The sequence below is a fragment of the Athene noctua genome, chromosome 1, assembly GCF_965140245.1.
Source record: "Athene noctua chromosome 1, bAthNoc1.hap1.1, whole genome shotgun sequence".
In the NCBI taxonomy this organism is placed as follows: Eukaryota; Metazoa; Chordata; class Aves; order Strigiformes; family Strigidae; genus Athene; species Athene noctua.
In genome coordinates this window covers 131,501,848-131,519,648 of record NC_134037.1, presented here as the reverse complement: position 1 = coordinate 131,519,648, position 17,801 = coordinate 131,501,848, and the positions used below count along the sequence as shown (strand labels likewise).

The 17,801-nt window shown below is 52.0% G+C and overlaps 2 protein-coding genes across 2 annotated transcripts; one reads left to right on the top strand and one right to left on the bottom strand.

Moving 5' to 3' along the window:
* Positions 1-306: 306 nt before the first annotated feature.
* On the bottom strand, positions 307-2,401 carry RBP5 (retinol binding protein 5). Its single transcript, XM_074927366.1, has 4 exons — positions 1,860-2,401; positions 1,417-1,595; positions 864-965; positions 307-516 (listed from the first exon to the last, which is right to left on the bottom strand). The coding sequence occupies exons 1-4, from the start codon at positions 1,930-1,932 to the stop codon at positions 463-465; spliced, it is 408 nt and encodes a 135-aa protein (XP_074783467.1). The 5' UTR covers positions 1,933-2,401; the 3' UTR covers positions 307-462.
* A 224-nt stretch (positions 2,402-2,625) lies between these two features.
* On the top strand, positions 2,626-17,777 carry CLSTN3 (calsyntenin 3). The gene is made up of 18 exons (XM_074895742.1): positions 2,626-2,872; positions 5,516-5,638; positions 6,593-6,788; positions 7,273-7,481; positions 7,792-7,941; positions 8,587-8,772; positions 9,263-9,532; positions 9,806-9,918; positions 9,998-10,160; positions 11,001-11,057; positions 11,824-11,981; positions 12,163-12,311; positions 12,600-12,826; positions 13,926-14,096; positions 14,918-15,063; positions 15,195-15,330; positions 16,832-17,049; positions 17,134-17,777. The coding sequence occupies exons 1-18, from the start codon at positions 2,641-2,643 to the stop codon at positions 17,302-17,304; spliced, it is 3,075 nt and encodes a 1,024-aa protein (XP_074751843.1). The 5' UTR covers positions 2,626-2,640; the 3' UTR covers positions 17,305-17,777.
* Positions 17,778-17,801: the final 24 nt, after the last annotated feature.

The following is a 17,801-nucleotide window of genomic DNA, read 5'->3' as shown; positions in this document are numbered from 1 at the left end:
GGCCGCAGAAGGCACAGCCTCAGCCACCCTTGCCCACTCGGACACCAGCTCGATGAGCCGTGGGGCAGCCATGGAGGGTCTGAGGAGGGGGTGGGAGTAGCGCGGGAACTGGGGGGGGGACAGGCCCGGCCGTGGGGCAGCCCTCGCCCTGCTCTTATTCTGAAAGGACCCTCCGTGCAGCCGGCCAGCCCACCGCCCTCCCCGCCCCGGCCCCCCTAGTCCGCCTCCTCTCCCCGCCTCCGGCTCCCCGCAGGCCCGGCCCCGCCGTGACACCCCCAGGCGCTGGAGGTCCCGGCCCGCCCCGTCTCATCCCGCCGCCGGGCGACAGGCCAGGCAGAATAAAAACCACGCTGCTACAGGCTCGGGTGGGGCTTGGCTCCCTCGGGTCTTGTTTCTTTTTCAATCGGGACAGTTTGCACTCAGGAGCCGGGGTCCCATCCGGGCATCCATCCGACGGAGCGCTCACTTCACTTTCTGGAAAACCTGGACACAGACTTCATCTTCAGCGGTCATGCGCTGGGAAAAGGAGGGGCGAAAGAGGAGGTTAGGCTGGATCCCTGCTTGCCCTCCCGGTGCTGGCTGGAGTCATGGCCCCATGCTGCTGCCCCTTCCCGACCCTCCCAAAGGCCCAGCGGGTCAGGGAAGGGCCAGCGCCTTTGCTGAGCTGTGTTAACTTTTAAACCCTGGAGACGGATGTTTGTGTGAAGTGGTGGCTGCCCCTGAGGAGCCAGGGTTGAAGTCTGAGAGGAGCTGGAAGGAAGCTGCGCAGCTGGCTCAGAGCCCGCAGCGCCTGTACTGAGTGTCCCCCCCACCCCAGCACACTGCGACTGGGATTGAGCACACTGCGCCGGACCCCTCCTCACCAGATGCAGCTGGTCCCCCTCCAGCCAGTGCCTCCAGCCTCGGTTCCTCTTCTCTCCTCGCTGCTCACACACCAGTTGATCCCCCACCCAGGAGACGGTTGTCTGAAAAGAAAGCAGGAGAGGGGAAGACACGGTCCCAAGACAAGAGGGTGCTGGCAGTACAGTGTTCCAGCGATGACACTGACTGTTCCTCTCGGACACATTTCACCATGATCTGGTGTCTCTGGTGCCTCATTAGGACCAATGCTCTTTATGGGAGGTGAATGACCCTCTGGCTTCCAAGTGCTACTGCCAAGTGGGCTGACATTCTGTCTTTTCAGGGCTTTGCTCCAGAGGATAGCACGCTCGGTCCCAAAGCACTGGGTTTCTGGCAGTTTGGTGCTCACACCCTTTGCTGTAATTTACTCGTAGAACCACTTACTCATGGACCTGCTGGGGCATGCCAGCTCTGGGGCTGGGCTCTTGTGTGGTTCATGAAACAAAAGCTAATCAAGTCCCTGAACTTTTAATGTAGCCCCGTACGATGACAAACTGCACTGTTTGGGCTTCTCACCTGGCACGTGCGTCCATCCACGGGTCCCAGGTCTTCCTCAAACTGGACTCCCAGGTCAAAATCCATAACGTAGTCCCGCAGGGACGTGATGGTGCGGATGACCATGTGGTCTCCTGTGTGGATGATCTCTTTATCGGGCTTCAGGAGGCACACCAGTTTTCGCAGGACCACGTTGATATCTGGAGAATGAGAGGGAGGGGAGATGTGTGGGCGACCTGGACACCCCCTCTAGCAGCATCTCCACGGAGCTTCTCCACTTTTGGCCAGGGAGCCCCAGCCGTGATACCTCCTCCCCCCTTCCACCACAGCACAAAATTGATGGGCCCAGACAGAAGGGCCAAGGGATTCCCAAACGCCTTCTTCCCCTTCCCGACTTCCGATATTTTTGGAGACAGGAGGGAGCGAAAGGGAAGGAAGGAGCGGATTGAGGAAGAGGGAGTTACCTAAAGCGCGCAGGTAATTGTCCATGTTCTCCTGGGAGACGAAGCGGTAGTAGCCGGTGAGGTTGGGAGGCATCCCGGGGCGGAGGGACGGGGCCAGCTGCGCGGAGGAGAGTGGGCAAAGAGCGGGAGAGGCGCGGAGCCGGGACCCAGCGCGCTCGCCCGTCGGGCCGGTGCCTCCCCCGCGGTGGGTGGAGGTCTGGGGGGCAGCCCGGCTCCCGGACTACCCGCCGCAGTAAGAGTCCCCGCGTCGGGGGGCGCGGAAAAGGCAGGGCCTGCCCCCGCTTCCAGCGTCTCCACCGCGGCTCGGAGCGGGGGGGCGTGAGAACAGCAGGGCACCTCCTCACCCTCCGCCCTCTTCAGGGGCTGCTTGGGTTCAACTCTCGGCGGCCAACCAGCGCCATCACGACCCCCCACCCCACCGGCCCTTTCTCACACCATGAGGCCGGTAGCTGCGAGCTTCTTCACAGCGGTGCCCCGGCCCGGCCAAGCCGTCGAGGAGAGACGGCGGCGGCGGCGGGATGCGGTGACGGGTCCCGGCACCCACCCCCCATCCCCTCCCGCGCCCCCCAGCACCCTGCGAGGACGCTCCCAGGGTTTTGAAGCCCCCCGCAAAGGCCGGGCCGGGCCCCACCGCACACCCCCCCGCCCCCGAGCCCTCGCCCCTCTCCCGGGTTGCAGTGAGAAAGAAAACAGCGGCCGCGCCGCACCGTATCCCCCCCGCCGCACCTGGCGCGGCGGCCCCTCGTCATTGGCTACCGGCCCCCGCCGCGCCCGTGACGTCATGCTGCAGTGGCGGGGCGGGGCCAGGCCGGGCTGGCGGAGGTACCGCGCCGGTGCCGCGCTCCGCCGCCGCCGCGGGAGCGAGGGCGTGGGCAGGGCCCGGTCAGTAGCCCCGGGCGGGCCGGGACTCGCCACCGCGATGGGCGACCCTCGGCCCCGCGCCGTCGCTGCCGCCGTTCTCCTGCCTCTGTTCTGCCTCTGCGCCGCGCTGCCCGCTGGCGCCTCCAACAAAGGTGAGCGCCGCGGGCGCGGGGCCGGTGCCGGTGCCAGGCGGCGGCGGGGCCCCTCCTCCCGGACCCACCGGTCGCGGCGGAGCTCGTCTATCCGCCCCCGCGGCGGCACTGCGGCTCCGCGCTGCCCGTCGCCTTCACCCCGCACGTTTTTGTCGGGGATGTTCGCGGTCCCCGGCGGCTCCGGCTCCCTTTGCCCCTCTGGGCGCCCTCGTCCCAGCCCTTCTCTCTACTTTCTCCGTCTGTCTCTTGCCACCGCTTTTTTGTCCGTTCTTTCCTCTCTTTTCCACCCTTTTTCCCCCCGTTTTTCCCCTTTTCTACCCGCTTCTCTTGCTTTTGTTTCAGTTGTTCCTGTGTGGATTTCGCTTTTCTTCCCTCCCTTAGCGCGCTGACAGGGAATGTGTTGCTTCTCCACAGACCCCTGTGGTCCCTAGAACACATCCCCTATCTCCATCTTCCATTTCTTGTTCATCCATCTACAATGTGTCAATAGGAATTACTGTATCGTTACATGTTAACTATGCAGGTTGCTTATATAAAACAGTATTTTCTGTGCTAAATATGCAAAAAAAAACCCCACCCTAATGCTACAGCAGTAACATTCTGAATACAGATGTTCTTTGAACATGCAGAGCAATGGAGAAAGATGTAGGTTTCTAGATCTGTGGCTGTAGAGACAGGCGTGAGAAACTCACCCGAGGGGAACCAGCACATCAGTAATCTGACAGGGTGGGAGAATCTGAAAACACGTGAGGGACTCGGGGGTTGTCAGGGAATGTGACACCTTGGGGTGCTTTCTGTGCTTCGGAAGAGGTAGGGCTACAGGATGAGTGTGATGCGGAGCTCTGTGTATGCTGATGTTGGCAGGGGCATTTATTTGTACTGCTCTGGTGCCAAGGGGCCCAGTGGCGAGGCAAGGCCCCTTACACTCTGGATTTTCTCTGTGAGTTTACACTCTGAAACATCTACCCATCTTTGGCAGATTATTTTAGATTTACAGGAGCTTTCTTGAAGCTGGCAAGAGTCTCTAGCCAAAAAATAGTTGCAAAATGTTTTTCTAATCTCCAGGAACTCATTTCCCGAGAAATCAGATTGGTGTTTCTCAAGTTGCAGGTGGATGCAGCAAAGGATTTCTCTCTCTACCCCCAGCTTGTTACCTCAGCAACAGGGCACTTTTGGCATTTGTAGCTACGAATTCCCACCTCGGCAGCGTGGTGCATGCACTGGAGCTGTCACAGAGTGGAATCTGGTGGGGGCAACGGAGGGGTGGGGTGAAACATGGGCACTTGCACAGAGGGAGGATTCCACCTGCATACTGAGCAGGGTGGATGCTTCTCTGGATTTCCTACGCAATGCTTTATAATCTTAATCACTACAGTGAGGGAGGAACACCAACCCACGCTCTCCGCTTCTACGCCAGGCTGGGGCTGCCTGCTCGGCCCTGCTGGTGCATCCCCACTCTGACCTGTCACCCTGTCTGATGGCCATCCCCTGGCTCCGGCTGCAGCCTCTGGCCCCCATTTCCAGAAGGGCTTGGTTTTAAGGGGTTCCATCCCTCCTGAGGCAATGCATCATGCCATAGTTTCAGAGGGTTCTGTGCTGCAGAAGATGAATTCACATATCGGAAGTAGTGCCCTTGAGGGGAAAGGCTCGATATCCTACTCCCCACCAGCTCTGGGCCATGCTGTGCTCAAAGAATTGCTTGGTTGTAATAAATCTTGGTCTCTGGGGGGTGGGAGAGTGGAGGATTATCTGGGAATGGGTGGTTGTAACTAGGCCATGTAATGTAATCTCTGAGGCCCATTTGGCAGGGAGTGGGCATGGGGGAGGGGTTTTTAATTTGTAATGATTTTACCTCCCTCTTCCCCCCCCCCCCCCCCCCTTTATTTCTCCCTTTCCCTGCCCTAGAGCCTGTGTGATAAAGATTAATTTGCTATTTCTGGGTCTGTGACATTTTTCAGAGCCTCCTGCTGGCTGCTGCCTCCTTGCCAAGACTGGCTGGGCTCCAGCCAACGGGATTAGCAAGGAGGGGCCAAGGGAATATGGTGCTCGCCGTGGACTGGGGAAGGAAGGAGCAATGGGGTCTCAGAGTAGGTCATTATATGTATAGGAGGAGTGACTGAAGGTGTACCTGGGTACGTGTGTGTAGATCCTGGGCCTTAGTCTAGAGGATGCAAGGCATCAGGGATAACATCTGCATGCAAGACTTGTCCCCTGGGGACATCCCAAAGGAAGATGTATCCTGGATCCTTTAATTATGGCTTCAGTGAGATAAAAGGATATAGCACTTGGAATCTGTCTCCAGAATCAGGCTACTTCTGCCTCTTAATTTTATTTTTTTTAACCATTCCAGCCTTCCTGGACACCCATATGCCTGTCCACTTATTTGTAATAAGATAGCAATGAGGAGGCCAGAAGGAACACATTGTTTTCTGATGAGGCCTCCCAAGAGCCATGTAGAGTAGAACTAAAGAAAGATAACTTCTTCCTCCCAGCCTATTTTAGATTTCTTTATTTCCAGAGAAGAAGGTAGGGAGGGGTGGTTGTTACCTGCCACTAGATGATACTCTGCTCTTGTCCTCCTGCATCTGTCACTGGTGGCTAATACACTCCTGTGCTCTATCCCTTACCCCAAATCCATCTCAGCAAACAAGCACAAACCCTGGATTGAAGCTGAGTATCAGGGCATTGTTATGGAGAATGACAACACAGTCCTGCTCAACCCACCGCTATTCGCCCTGGACAAAGATGCTCCGCTGCGCTATGCAGGTAGGTGGGTGACAGCTCTGGGAAGGGTGGGAGGCAGGGAGAGACTTCTGACGAGGCAGAGACGGGGTGGCATTTGTCCCTGCACTGGATTCTAGCTCTCTCCAGGAAACAATCACCTCCAAACCTTGCTCCGGGGGAGGTCCTCAGTGGAGTCTTCAGGCAGTATGGGCATGGCTTGATTTAGGATGCTGGGAGCTGTTTCCCTTAGGGAGAGAAATTGAGGGTGGAGCCAGCTACTTTTTGACGCAGTTCTGCTATTTCTAAAGATCACATGCACAGCTCTCTGTCTGTGAGCACTGGAGAAAGCTGGTAGGGCACACTTTGTTGGCAGTGCTACATCCCATCACAGTAAGCACAAATCTCTGAAGCTGCAGACAAGGCTTTACAAGGGTTATATTCCTGGTGCTTGCTTCGGCTGTGCATCCTCATGCATCCTCCCTCAGCTTTGGGAGAGGAAAAGTGGTCCCTGTGAGCTGAACTTTACGATTTAGGTGACCCTATCTGCAGTTCCCTGCGGTACTGTGCACATCCTGCATGTGTGGGTGGATGAGACATCGTGGAGCTTCATGCTTTGGCTGTCTATCTATATATGGCCTGTTTTGCCTCCCTGAGGGATGCAGAGGAGAAATAAGGTGCTCCCTCAGTACTGTGGCTGTGTAGCACTAAATCCAGCTGGAGCCTTGTAACCTCTAATCTTTCTGGATGCTGGTCAAGACTCCTTACCTTAGGAGCAGTCTCCTGTAGAGGGCAATCTGCACCATTAATGGCTGTAAGAGATGGCAGGAGGAACTCTTAGAGAACCAAAAATTGCTCAAAATGAAAAGTGATAATGAGGGAGAAAAGAGAGTGTAGGTTGGAAGGGAAGAAAATATGGGAGAGGGAAGCAAGGGGGCATAATGTGCTCTCTTCAGTCCTTTTCTTTCTCTCCTTCCACTCTGCCTTTGTGGGTACCAGGTGAAATCTGTGGCTTTAGGATCCATGGGGCAGGGGTACCTTTTGAAGCTGTGATCCTGGACAAAGCTACAGGTGAGGGGCTGATCCGGGCCAAGGAACCAGTGGATTGTGAAGCACATAAAGAGCACACATTCACCATTCAGGCTTATGATTGTGGAGAGGGACCTGATGGAGTAAATACCAAGAAATCACACAAGTAAGTCCCTGCAGTCATTGCTGAGTATTACAAAATGTGATCTGTCACAGGAACACAAATGAAAATTGCTGTGGGAATGCTTTCTTTAGCCAGAATTATTTTTCTCTAGCCCTGATACTGTAACTCAACACATTAATAAGACCCAAACAGAAATGTTCAGTGACTGAGTCACATGAGTGAATACATTAAAAATGAGAGCTGCTTGACAGCTGTGTCTAAGGGTGGTGTTTTATGTTGCTGCATATAGGCGGGAGGTCCAGGTTACGTTATTGTTCCTATTACTCTTTCTCTGGGGTGGGAAATCATTGTCCAAGCTCCTGTGTGCCAGCATTGCTGCATTGAAACCACGTTCTCTTTCCCTTCCTTGCTTTTGACATCTGGAAATCAGACTGGTGCACTTTAGGGAAGTGACTTACACTGAAATTTAGCTGGTGTATGTTTCTTAATCAGCCGATCAGTTCTTACTGATGTCTCTCTGCATCAGGGCCACAGTGCACGTTCGAGTAAACGATGTGAATGAGTTTGCTCCTGTCTTTGTGGAGAAGTTGTACCGTGTGGCAGTGACTGAGGGAAAGCTGTATGACCGCATATTGCGTGTAGAAGCCATTGATGGAGACTGCTCACCACAGTACAGCCAGATTTGCTACTATGAGATCCTGACCCCCAATATTCCCTTTCTGATTGACAATGACGGTAAGAATTCGCACCTACCGTAAGCACAGCACTCCCCCTTTCCTGCTTTGCGCCCTCTCTGCCAGTCCCATTTGCTGGCAGAGCTGTGCTATATGAATTTTCTAGCACAGCTGATATGTCTCTCCTGGTGCTGAGAGGCAGCAGCCATTTTGTGGGATGCTATAGCTTGTTACAGAATGGCACTGGGAGGGGGGAGTCAACCCCTTTTGGTTGTTTTTGTAGCTGATCAAAAATAAGAGTGATTTCTAGAAGGAACGTCTTTGATGACACTGTCTTTCCCCTCCCTTGATTTCTTTGTTCTGCTAACCAGGGAACATTGAGAACACAGAGAAACTGCAGTACAGTGGAGATCGTCTCTACAAATTCACAGTGACAGCCTATGACTGTGGAAAGAAGCGGGCTTCTGATGATGCTGAAGTGGAAATCCAGGTGAAACCTACCTGCAAGCCCAGCTGGCAGGGTATGAAACCTCCAAACACAGTGATGTCTTTGCTACTCAGTTCTACTCAACGCAAATGTTTGTATATACGCGTACGAATTTGTATGCCCATATATAAGGGTTCAGTTCTGGCACCAAACATCAGTCCTATCTAAGGGGATGCAGCAGACATCTATGTCTGTTGCAAAGCCACTGAAAGACAATTCTAACATTGGAAAATCATTCCTTGCATTGCTGTGAACTACTGTGTATTTGATGAGGCTCACAGACTCTATATATTCAGTGTAGATTGGTTTTGGGGCTGCTCATCTTGAGGATATTTGGCTTTTCCAGACGTGTTTTATGCTGACAGGTTCACCTTAGTCAATGGAATTAAGGGGAAGTCAACACAGCTAAATATCTGTTCTGCCTGATAAGAGGTTGGCAATCCAAGGAGAGATGCTACACCAGTACTAGCTGTAGAAGATGAGAATTTGGACTCTGTACTTGTAGGAAGTCTTCCCTTGCACTGATGCCAGCAGCATAAAGTTGTCTTTACAACATGGAAAGGGCCAAAAATCTCTGTTTCTGGGCTAGTCCACAGATGCCACTTGTGTGTGTGCCAAATGTTCTGGCCTTGAGTCCTTGACAAGACCTAACCCTCTCTCTTTCACTCTTCTTCGTTAGGCTGGAACAAGAGGATTGAGTACACACCCGGTGCAGGCAGCCTCGCGCTCTTCCCCAGCATTCACCTGGAGTCCTGCGATGAGCCCCTCTGGAACATTCAGGCCACAGTGGAGCTGCAGACAAACCACGTGGCCAAGGGCTGTGACCGGGATAACTACTCTGAGAAGTCGCTACGCAAACTCTGTGGTGAATTGATTCTTTCCTGGGCTGAGGGCAGCTGTGGCATAGCACCCTGCCCCTTCCCCTGGAGGGGTTTGCAGTGGTGGCAGCTCTGTGCCTCGCACAGCAGCAATGCTGGGTACACATTCCTCACCCCTGCTGCAGTCAGTGGGGCTGGGGGAACACCCAGCTTATATGCTGCATCGAGGAGCGGTGGGCACCCTGCTTGTATTTACAAGGGGTTCCTTGTGCTTTCCTTGCTGGGGAGCCAGAAGTTTCTGTGTGTTGCCCCAGCACGCAGAGTCAGTGGGACTTCCCTTTGCACAGATGGAAGTCACCATCCTCCAGACAGGAGAAGGCCTGTAGGCAACTCCTCCTTTCCCTGTGGTCTGGGACATTACAAAAAGCCCTCTAACACTCTCTTCATCTGTTCCCCAGTTCTCAGGCTCCTTATTCTTTGACTCCCGTGTCAGAGCTCTCTGGTGCTGACATTCCTGACTGCTTCCCTTCTCGGTAGGTGCGGCCTCAGGAGAGATTGACCTGCTGCCAGTGCCTAGCCCTGTGGCGAACTGGACTGCGCAGCTGTCGGTGCACTACAGCCAGGACAGCAGCCTCATCTACTGGTTCAATGGCAGCCAGGCTGCCCAGGTGCCTGTGGTGAATGGCCTGAATGCCCACGAGGGGCTGAGTGACCACTTCACCCTGTCTGTGTGGATGAAGCACGCGGTGGTGCCTGGCAAAGGCAGGCGGGAAGAGGAGATGGTCATCTGCAGTACAGTGCAGAGTGGTGAGACACTTTTCCTTGGGTGGTGACACTTCTGCTCTCTGCCTCTAACTTGTTAGAAGGGGTTGTTCATCCAGGGGGAAATCTCTCTTTTGGGCAGGGGTCCCTCCTTAGGAATACAGCTTCTTCAGGTGTCACTTTTTCTGGGACCAGTCAAGCCCACTGTGAGCTCACAGTGCTGTGTGCCAGTCTTGCAGACTAGCATGTGCTCTGGGCTCTGGCTAGCGAGACTGCTCTGAGGTGGGATATGTAATGCCCTGTGCTTGTCCCTGGCAGAGGATGGCTACTCACATTACTCTCTGGCTGTGCATGGCTGCCGGATTGCTTTTCTCTACTGGCCGTTGCTGGAAAGTGCAAGGCCTGTGAAATTCCTCTGGAAACTTGAGCAGGTGAGGGAACATTTGCCTCTTCCCCGTGTCCCTTCTCCTTCTGCCCTTCACTGATCCCTTCCTCTGCTGTCTGCTGCAGGTCTGCGATGATGAATGGCACCATTATGCCCTCAACCTGGAGTTCCCCACCGTCACACTCTATGTGGATGGTGTCTCTTACGACCCTGCCCTCATCCATGATAATGGCCTCATTCACCCCCCGCGGCAGGAGCCCTCGCTCATGATTGGAGCCTGCTGGACTGGTGAGTGCCCACTCACTGAACCGTGCTCTTCCCATACGGGAAGTGAGGGAGTGGAGGGAGAGCCAGAAAAGGTAGAAGAAACACCACCCAGTACTAACTGATACAAACCACATTGCATCCATCTTGTCTCCTTGGCACCAAAGCCAGCATGGCCCCTTCCTTCCTTATGGACCATACCAACAGGCCACAGTAACAATAGCTCAGATTAGGAACATAGTTAAGCCATTACCAGATTAAAACCTGTTCTGTAGAGATGTAAGGCTGCATTTTCCAGGTCTTTCAGTTCTCCTGCAAGACTGAAGCAGGACAGAATTTACCTGCTGCTTGCCTTCACTCCAGCAGAAATTTCTAGCAAGATCAAATCTTGCTTCTCCCATGTCAGGGATCTTCCCACAGCTCTGTGGTCTCAATTGGCCTTTTGCAACGAACAAATATTAATCAGCTTGGGACACCCTCCTGGAACCATCTGAGTTTCAAAGGGATGTTGAGAACGTGGCTTGTCACGAACATGGCTAGAACCATGTTCCATAAATGGGAAGCAATTAATTTCCAAACCAGATATCATTGGGAAAGGAGAAAAAAACCCCTATGCTTTCTCCCTTGTATCAGTTACACATCCTACAGTCTCACCATGACCTTCATGAGAAGGACTCTGCCCTCCTTTGGCAGAGGGCTGAAGGGCAGAGGGTCTCGGGGGTTGAAGAGTGCAGTGCTTGGCACATGACTCCAGAGCTGTTCTTTTGCACTGGCCAATACAGTTGCTTGTATAGGTACTTGCCTGACCCTGTAAGCACTCTCTTCCAATGCTTTTTTGCTTGTCTGAATGTTCTCCTTTTGCAGAAGAGAAAAACAAAGAGAAAATCAAAGAAAACGAGAACTCCACTGACACTGTAGAAGGTAGGGAAAAGAAAGAGGATGCTTCTTTTCCTCTCTTCACCGTGCATATTACTTCTTGCATGGTGTCTTCCTCATACAGCTTCCCTAATCCTGTCCTGCCTTCCTGGGAGGGAAACCCTTGTCTGGCAGATTTGTCCTTGATATCTGTGGAGCATGAAAAGGCTGATAGGAGGCCTACAGTCTGCTTTGAGAGATGGAGTATGCTTTTCATGTGGAGAAAGAATCCTCATGCCTGATCATTAAAATTGGTCTCTGAAGAACTCAACAGCCATTAGAGACATCGGGAGATGTCACCTCATCCCTAACTATCTATGGAACATGCAGTTTCTTTTAAAAGCCCTCACAGGAAGCAGAGTGAGAAGGGGAGAAGAAATTGTTTCCAGCTGGCATTCAGCAGTTTGGCAGAAACTTCTCTACACTACCCACTGTTCACTGCCCTAGTCTTTCTGTTGGTTTGTTTTTCTCACTTTCCATCATCCAGAATGAAAAAGATTGTCATCTCTTTATTTCAGCATCCCCTGTCTTCTTGTTGTCTTTGCTTTTCCATGTCCTGTGCACCCCTCTGTCTCTCTCAACCTCCCTTAACATCCATATGTCCCTCACACTGTTGCTTTTGTTGTCTTGGCTTTTCCATGCCCCATGCACCCCTCTCTGTCTCTCCCTACCTCCCTTAACATCTGTATGTACCTCACGGTGTTGCTTTTGTCATTTTTGCTCTCTTCCTCGCCATGTCTCTCACACCCTCCACCTCCCATGTTTCCCTCAGGAGATCCTCTGTCAATACACCACTACTTCCATGGTTACTTGGCTGGCTTCACTGTGCGCCCTGGTAGCTTGGAGAGCCGGGAGGTTATTGAATGCCTATATGCCTGCCGTGAGGGTCTTGATTACAGTGACTTCGACAGTCTGGGCAAAGGGATGAAGGTATGCCCATCTGCCCAGCTTGCATGGGTCTCCTCCACTCCTCTCCCCAGCCTTGCTTCCCAGGACTTTGCCTGCTCCCCCCACCTCAGACAACTTCCCACCTTTCTCCCTTGTGTCTCTGTTAGCCTGGACTCTTGGCATTTGCCAAGGAACCGAGTATTTTCTTCTCTTCCACCTGTAGGTTCATGTGAACCCCTCTCAGTCCCTGCTCACCTTGGAGGGTGATGATGTGGAAACCTTCAACCATGCAATCCAGCACGTGGCCTACATGAATTCACTGCGCTTTGCTACCCCTGGAGTCCGGCCCCTCAGACTCACCACTACTGTCAAGTGAGTGGACACTTGTGAGTGACTGCACACACGAGTGAGCAGCACCTCCAGCTAAGTTCAGAAAGAGGGTTATCTCTCTTTTGACTAAAATTACACTCCCTCACCTTGTATTTTAATTCTAATTGATGGTCTCAAAAGGGGTAAAATTCTTCCTGAAAATAAGTAATAAAGTATCCAATATCCTAATGGAAGACTACCAGGAAAAGGACATTCCCTTCACTGGTGTTCTTTTACAGTGCTGCTGGTAGAAGCTTGGGCCAACTGATGCTTTCTACTGCTCTCCTTCAGGTGTTTCAGTGAAGAGTCTTGTGTCTCCATTCCTGATGTGGAAGGTTATGTTGTGGTGTTACAGCCTGATGCCCCCCAGATCCTGTTGAGTGGTGACACCCACTTTGCTCATCCTGCATCAGACTTTGAGGCTCCTGATGGGGTCCCCCTGTTCCCCAGCCTTCAGATCACCTGTTCTATTTCTCACCAGGTGGAGGCCAAGAAGGATGAGAATTGGCATGGTACTGGTGAGTGGAGCACAGGATGAGGTAGAAGAGACAAACTGGAAACACCTTCAAGAGTTGCTGTCCTGAAGAGAAGTAGAGCCCCTCATTACAACCAAAATAGGAGAGAGTTTACAAATATAGAAGCAAAGTACACTGTCTGTCAATATGTAGGCTAATTGGCTCTTAGCCCTTTCTGCTCCTCCCTGGACTTTTTTTATCCACCCATTTCCTTTGCTTCATTCTCTCCTCTTCCTTGCCCGGGCTGCTTATTCCTAATCCCTTTTACATTTTACCTACATTTCCCTTTATTGAATCCAGCACTGGATGGACGTCCAGCCTGTTACTCTCTCCACTCCTGCACTTACTCAATCTCCTCCTGCTTCCTTCTCTCCCGCTTTCCTTATTTCTCACCCCCTCCCATCTCTTCCTGCATCACTTATTCCTGTGAATTCCCGTTGGTTTCCTCACACCCTATAAGATCTCATCCCTCAATTTCTCTCCGTCATCTTCAGATTATTTCTCTGCACTCTATGCTTTACATGTCCTTTCACTTCTTTTCGTATCTCTTCTGGTAATGGGATTTTTTGCTCATAGTTTTCTGTTTAGTAGCTTTGCCTTTCTGCACACAATGATGAGTTTCTTGACTTAGAGCAGGTTGGGCTTAGCCCTGCTGAAAGCAGTTAGTCATTGAATGTGGTTGCCATTTTAAAGAAGATAAGGTCTCAACCATGGTAACCAGCAGTTGTGAGACAGGGAAAAGCTTTCAAAAGCACTTGGGGTCTGGGAATGTGTGATAGAGTTGTTCCTAATTTGCACATCGTCAACAGAGTCCTTAGAGCCAAGATGTGTTATCATGAACCAGTCTGATAATAGTATGTTGTTCCACAATAAAGTGACTTTATTATGTGCATTAATAATGTCATTAGAACCGGGGGAACTCCTCCAACAAGTAATTAGACTGACAGTGATTTTACTCAAGGTCAGTGCTAGCCAGAGAAAGAGAAGTCATTACATATAATATGAGCACTTTGGAGGAAGTGGGTAGCACTCTGAGCAGCTCCTGTCTTCCCTGGTGGCTGACTGGCTTTCTGGCCCTGTCTTCTTTCCGTTTGCATCTCAGTGACAGACACACGAATGTCAGATGAGATTGTGCACAACCTGGATGGCTGCGAGATCTCACTGGTAGGAGATGACCTGGACCCAGAGAGGGAGTACCTGCTCCTGGATGGGGCGCAGCTGCAGCAGCGGGGCCTGGAGCTTGTTAACACCTCTGCGTACCTGACCATCACAGGTATGTCCTGCCCTTGGCCACAGCAGTCCGATTACACCTTTCTCACTGCCTGTCAGGCATGGCTGGGAGAAGCACGTAACCCAGGGCTAATTAGAGATGTGTAGGCGTATTTGAGAGACGCTGAGATGTAACCATTTGTTGACCTCCTGGCTTTCATAAGTCCCAGGCCGTTTCCCTGGGGAGCTGTTTCCTCCTCCAGCACACAGTACTAGGGCATGGTGTCTGAGCTCCCATCCAGGCTTGTACACTGCTCCTGATTTACTCCGTGGGGTCTGGCGTTCTTAGGTGCCAGCAGCATACTTATGACATGACTGGGGGACAGCACATCCCATAGGTTGTGGACTGGTACAACACTATTGTACTCCAGAACAGTGCTGTTGCTTTTGATCGTTCTTTCCCTTCCACTTGTTCTAGGAGTGCAGGCAAGGATTTCATCAGGTCCTTTGCAGCCAGCTCTGTCTCTGCTTCCTTCCTAAAATGAATGAACCCAGCATTGCCTTGGATTCCTCTACAGCTCCTAGTTGCTACAGGGTTATGATGCCAGATGACTTTGAAGCAGGAGCTTCCTCCCAGAATCACAGAATCATGTTGGTTGGAAAAGACCTTGAAGATCATCCAGTCCAACCATTAACCTCACACTGACCGTTCCCAACTCCAGCAGATCCCTCAGCGCTGGGTCAACCTGACTCTTCAACCCCTCCAGGGATGGGGACTCCCCCCTGCCCTGGGCAGCCCATTCCAACGCCCAACAACCCCTTCTGCAAAGAAATACTTCCTAAGAGCCGGTCTCCCCCAACACCAATTCTCTCTTCTTGTCTCAGGTGTGGAGAGCATCGCGGTTTACGAGGAAATACTACGCCAGGTCTCATACCACATCAACCATGGCACTGCTCTTTTTGAAAGGAAGTTCCACCTGTCCTGCACTGAGATGAACGGACGCTACTCCAGCAACGAGTTTACTGTTGAGGTACAAGATCAGTACATGCAGAGATAGGTGGTTGTGCATGCATAGAGAGGACATGGTGGATAGGAATGCACACAGTGCAGAATGTACCCTGAACACAGGGCTGAGTCTCTCTCACTCTGGTCTTTCTGCAGGTGAATGTCCTCCACAATATGAACCGAGCTGCTCATCCTAACCATATTCTGAGTTCCCAGCAGTTCATGCACCAAGGCCATCATTTACCCCCAGAGCTATCTGGGCACAGTTTGGCAAGCACCCATAACAACCCAAGTATGTAACGCTCTTTCCTTTGGGTTTATACCTTTAGGTCAGGATGCTGATTTTCTGATACCTTGGTAGAACCTATAGCAGAGGATTCCTTTCAGACTCCCTATACCCATGTTGTCATTATTACACTGTCCTGTCCTACTTGTCATTAGCAAATAGACTGCAGTCTGTGTCAAATTGTGTTTTAGAGCTTGGTGCAACAATCCTCTTCTGGTGTGTTGTTTTCTTGATGTAAAAGCAGTCTGAAATATACACCTGATTTAAAAGAACTGTAAGCTGGTACGATTTCATTTGTGCACCTCGCAAAGGTGCTGTGCAGGCTTGGGTACTGTAATTTCAGAAAGAAGCTTCAACAGCAGGAGAGAAACAAGAGAATCAAGACTGCCACTGCTCTAAAAAAAAGAGATGGGACTAGGTGGTGGCCAGCAAGGCAGAAAAATATATACGGCACCACACAAACAAGAGGAGGATTCTTGTCCCCAAAACAAGGAGAGAGAAGCCTGAAAGCTAGGCTAGAGATGAGATTTGCTGGTTTGTGCTAGCAGCTCTGTGCCTCAGGTGTGGCTGCAGTCCAGCTGGCTCCTCCAGGGCGGTGGAATCTCTAGGACTGTTACAGAGGACCCTGCGTTGGTTTTGGTCCCCTGTTGTAGGGAACATGGAACACACCTTTGATGCCAGTTTTTGCTGCGGTTTCCCACAAGCAGCCAATTCTAGGCTGGTCCAGTCCTGCAGCTGTCACTGAGTCACTGCAGGGGCAGCCCAGGTTTGTGCTGGGAGAGCACCAAAACCCAGCCTTTGTCACTCCCTTCCCCAGCTCTGCCTCATCGCAGCAGAAAATGAAAAGTTGTCCCTGCTGTATGGGACCACCCAGAACAAATCCATGGAGGCCTGGATAGATTTTGTAGAGAAGGGGGTTATCTGAGGAGTCAAGGCTCGGCCTACAGGCCTAGAACAAAGGGGTGAGTTGGGTTAAGGGTCTTAGGTTAATTTCAGGCTTTCTCCTGTGGAAAAGCCAGGCCTTGACTGTGGCACTAATTAGGCCATCATAGCCCTCACCTCTGCCTCATGTTCAAAGCAGACTTCTTTTGGCTTCCTTCTTTCTCCACTGCTTGCATGGAAATCACATCCTCTGAAAATCATCCTCCTGCCCTTAGAGGCTCTCCCCAGTATACATTTCTCCGTCCCAGGAGGGGGATACAAATGGCTGCTGTGCAACATGTCCTAGTGATTTCTGTAGATAAAGATGTGTAGTCTGCAGGCCGACCTGACATCAGAGGATGCCTGGACCTAGGCATCCTGGAAGACCATGCAGGCCTCAAGCAAAGGGACAGCAGCTGATGGCAGGAGCTGCCTGCGCTCAGGGGAGCAGAAAAGTCAGGACATGTTCCTGCCTAGAGCAGAAAGCCAAGCTTTGCCCAGGAACCTCAGTTCCTGCAGGTCAGGTTGGAAATACATGTTTCTGTGACAGACTCTAACCACACCTTCTCATTTTCTTTCTTCACAGTGGTCCCCAGTGCTGCCACTGTCATCATCATGGTCTGTGTGGGCTTCCTGGCACTCATGGTGATCCTTGGCATCCTGCGCATTCACTCCCTGAATCGGCGGGGAATGGGGCAAGAGGTCTCTGGGGCTGCTGAAGGGGGGCACACGAGCACCAGAGGCAAAGAGAGCGACATGTTCTGGGACGACTCAGCCCTCACCATCATCGTCAACCCCATGGAGGTGAGGAGCAGTCTCAGCAGCTGGGACTGGGCAGGCAGCTGGGCTGCCAGATCCTTCCCCTCACCCCATGTCTCACTTCCCCAGTCCTACCAGAGCTGCCAGGAGAGAGCAGGAGAAAGCGGTGAGGGCAGAGCTACCGAGGGCATGGAGGATGAAGATGACAGCACCGACTCGGAGACATCGGACTCCCTGGACAGCAATGATGTGGATGACCGACACATCATCGGCAAAAGCAACGGCTCTCGCTGCTACTAGGAGCTTTAAAACACCAGTCCAATGGATCCCTCCAAAACATATGGCTGGAAGGAGGAGGTGTCTTACTTTTAACTTCTTCCTTTCCCCACCATGTACACACGTGCTCCTCCCTCATTTGTCATTTCTGCCTCCCACAGTCCTTCATCTTCTGCCATCCTCATTGTGGACATTCCCCACATTGCTGACCCCCCCATCTGGCTCTCTAGAAACATGTATGAGGGCACCTGCACATGCCTGCGGCACAGTTCAAACTATAATGAGGAAGGGGCTTGAAAAGAAGTTTGGAAGGAGGAGCCAGCTATAGGGCTCAGAGTGGGGTCTCTCACAACCCTTCCCAGATATTATATATATATATATTGTATATTTTTTCAATGTTGTCGTCTGAGGTTTATTCTTGTTTCATGCAAAAAAAAACCCCACTGCAGCTTGTGTCGCTTTGTAAAATTGTCGATAGTCCTAAACTAAATGAACGAAGGTAAGAAGGATAAGGAAACAAA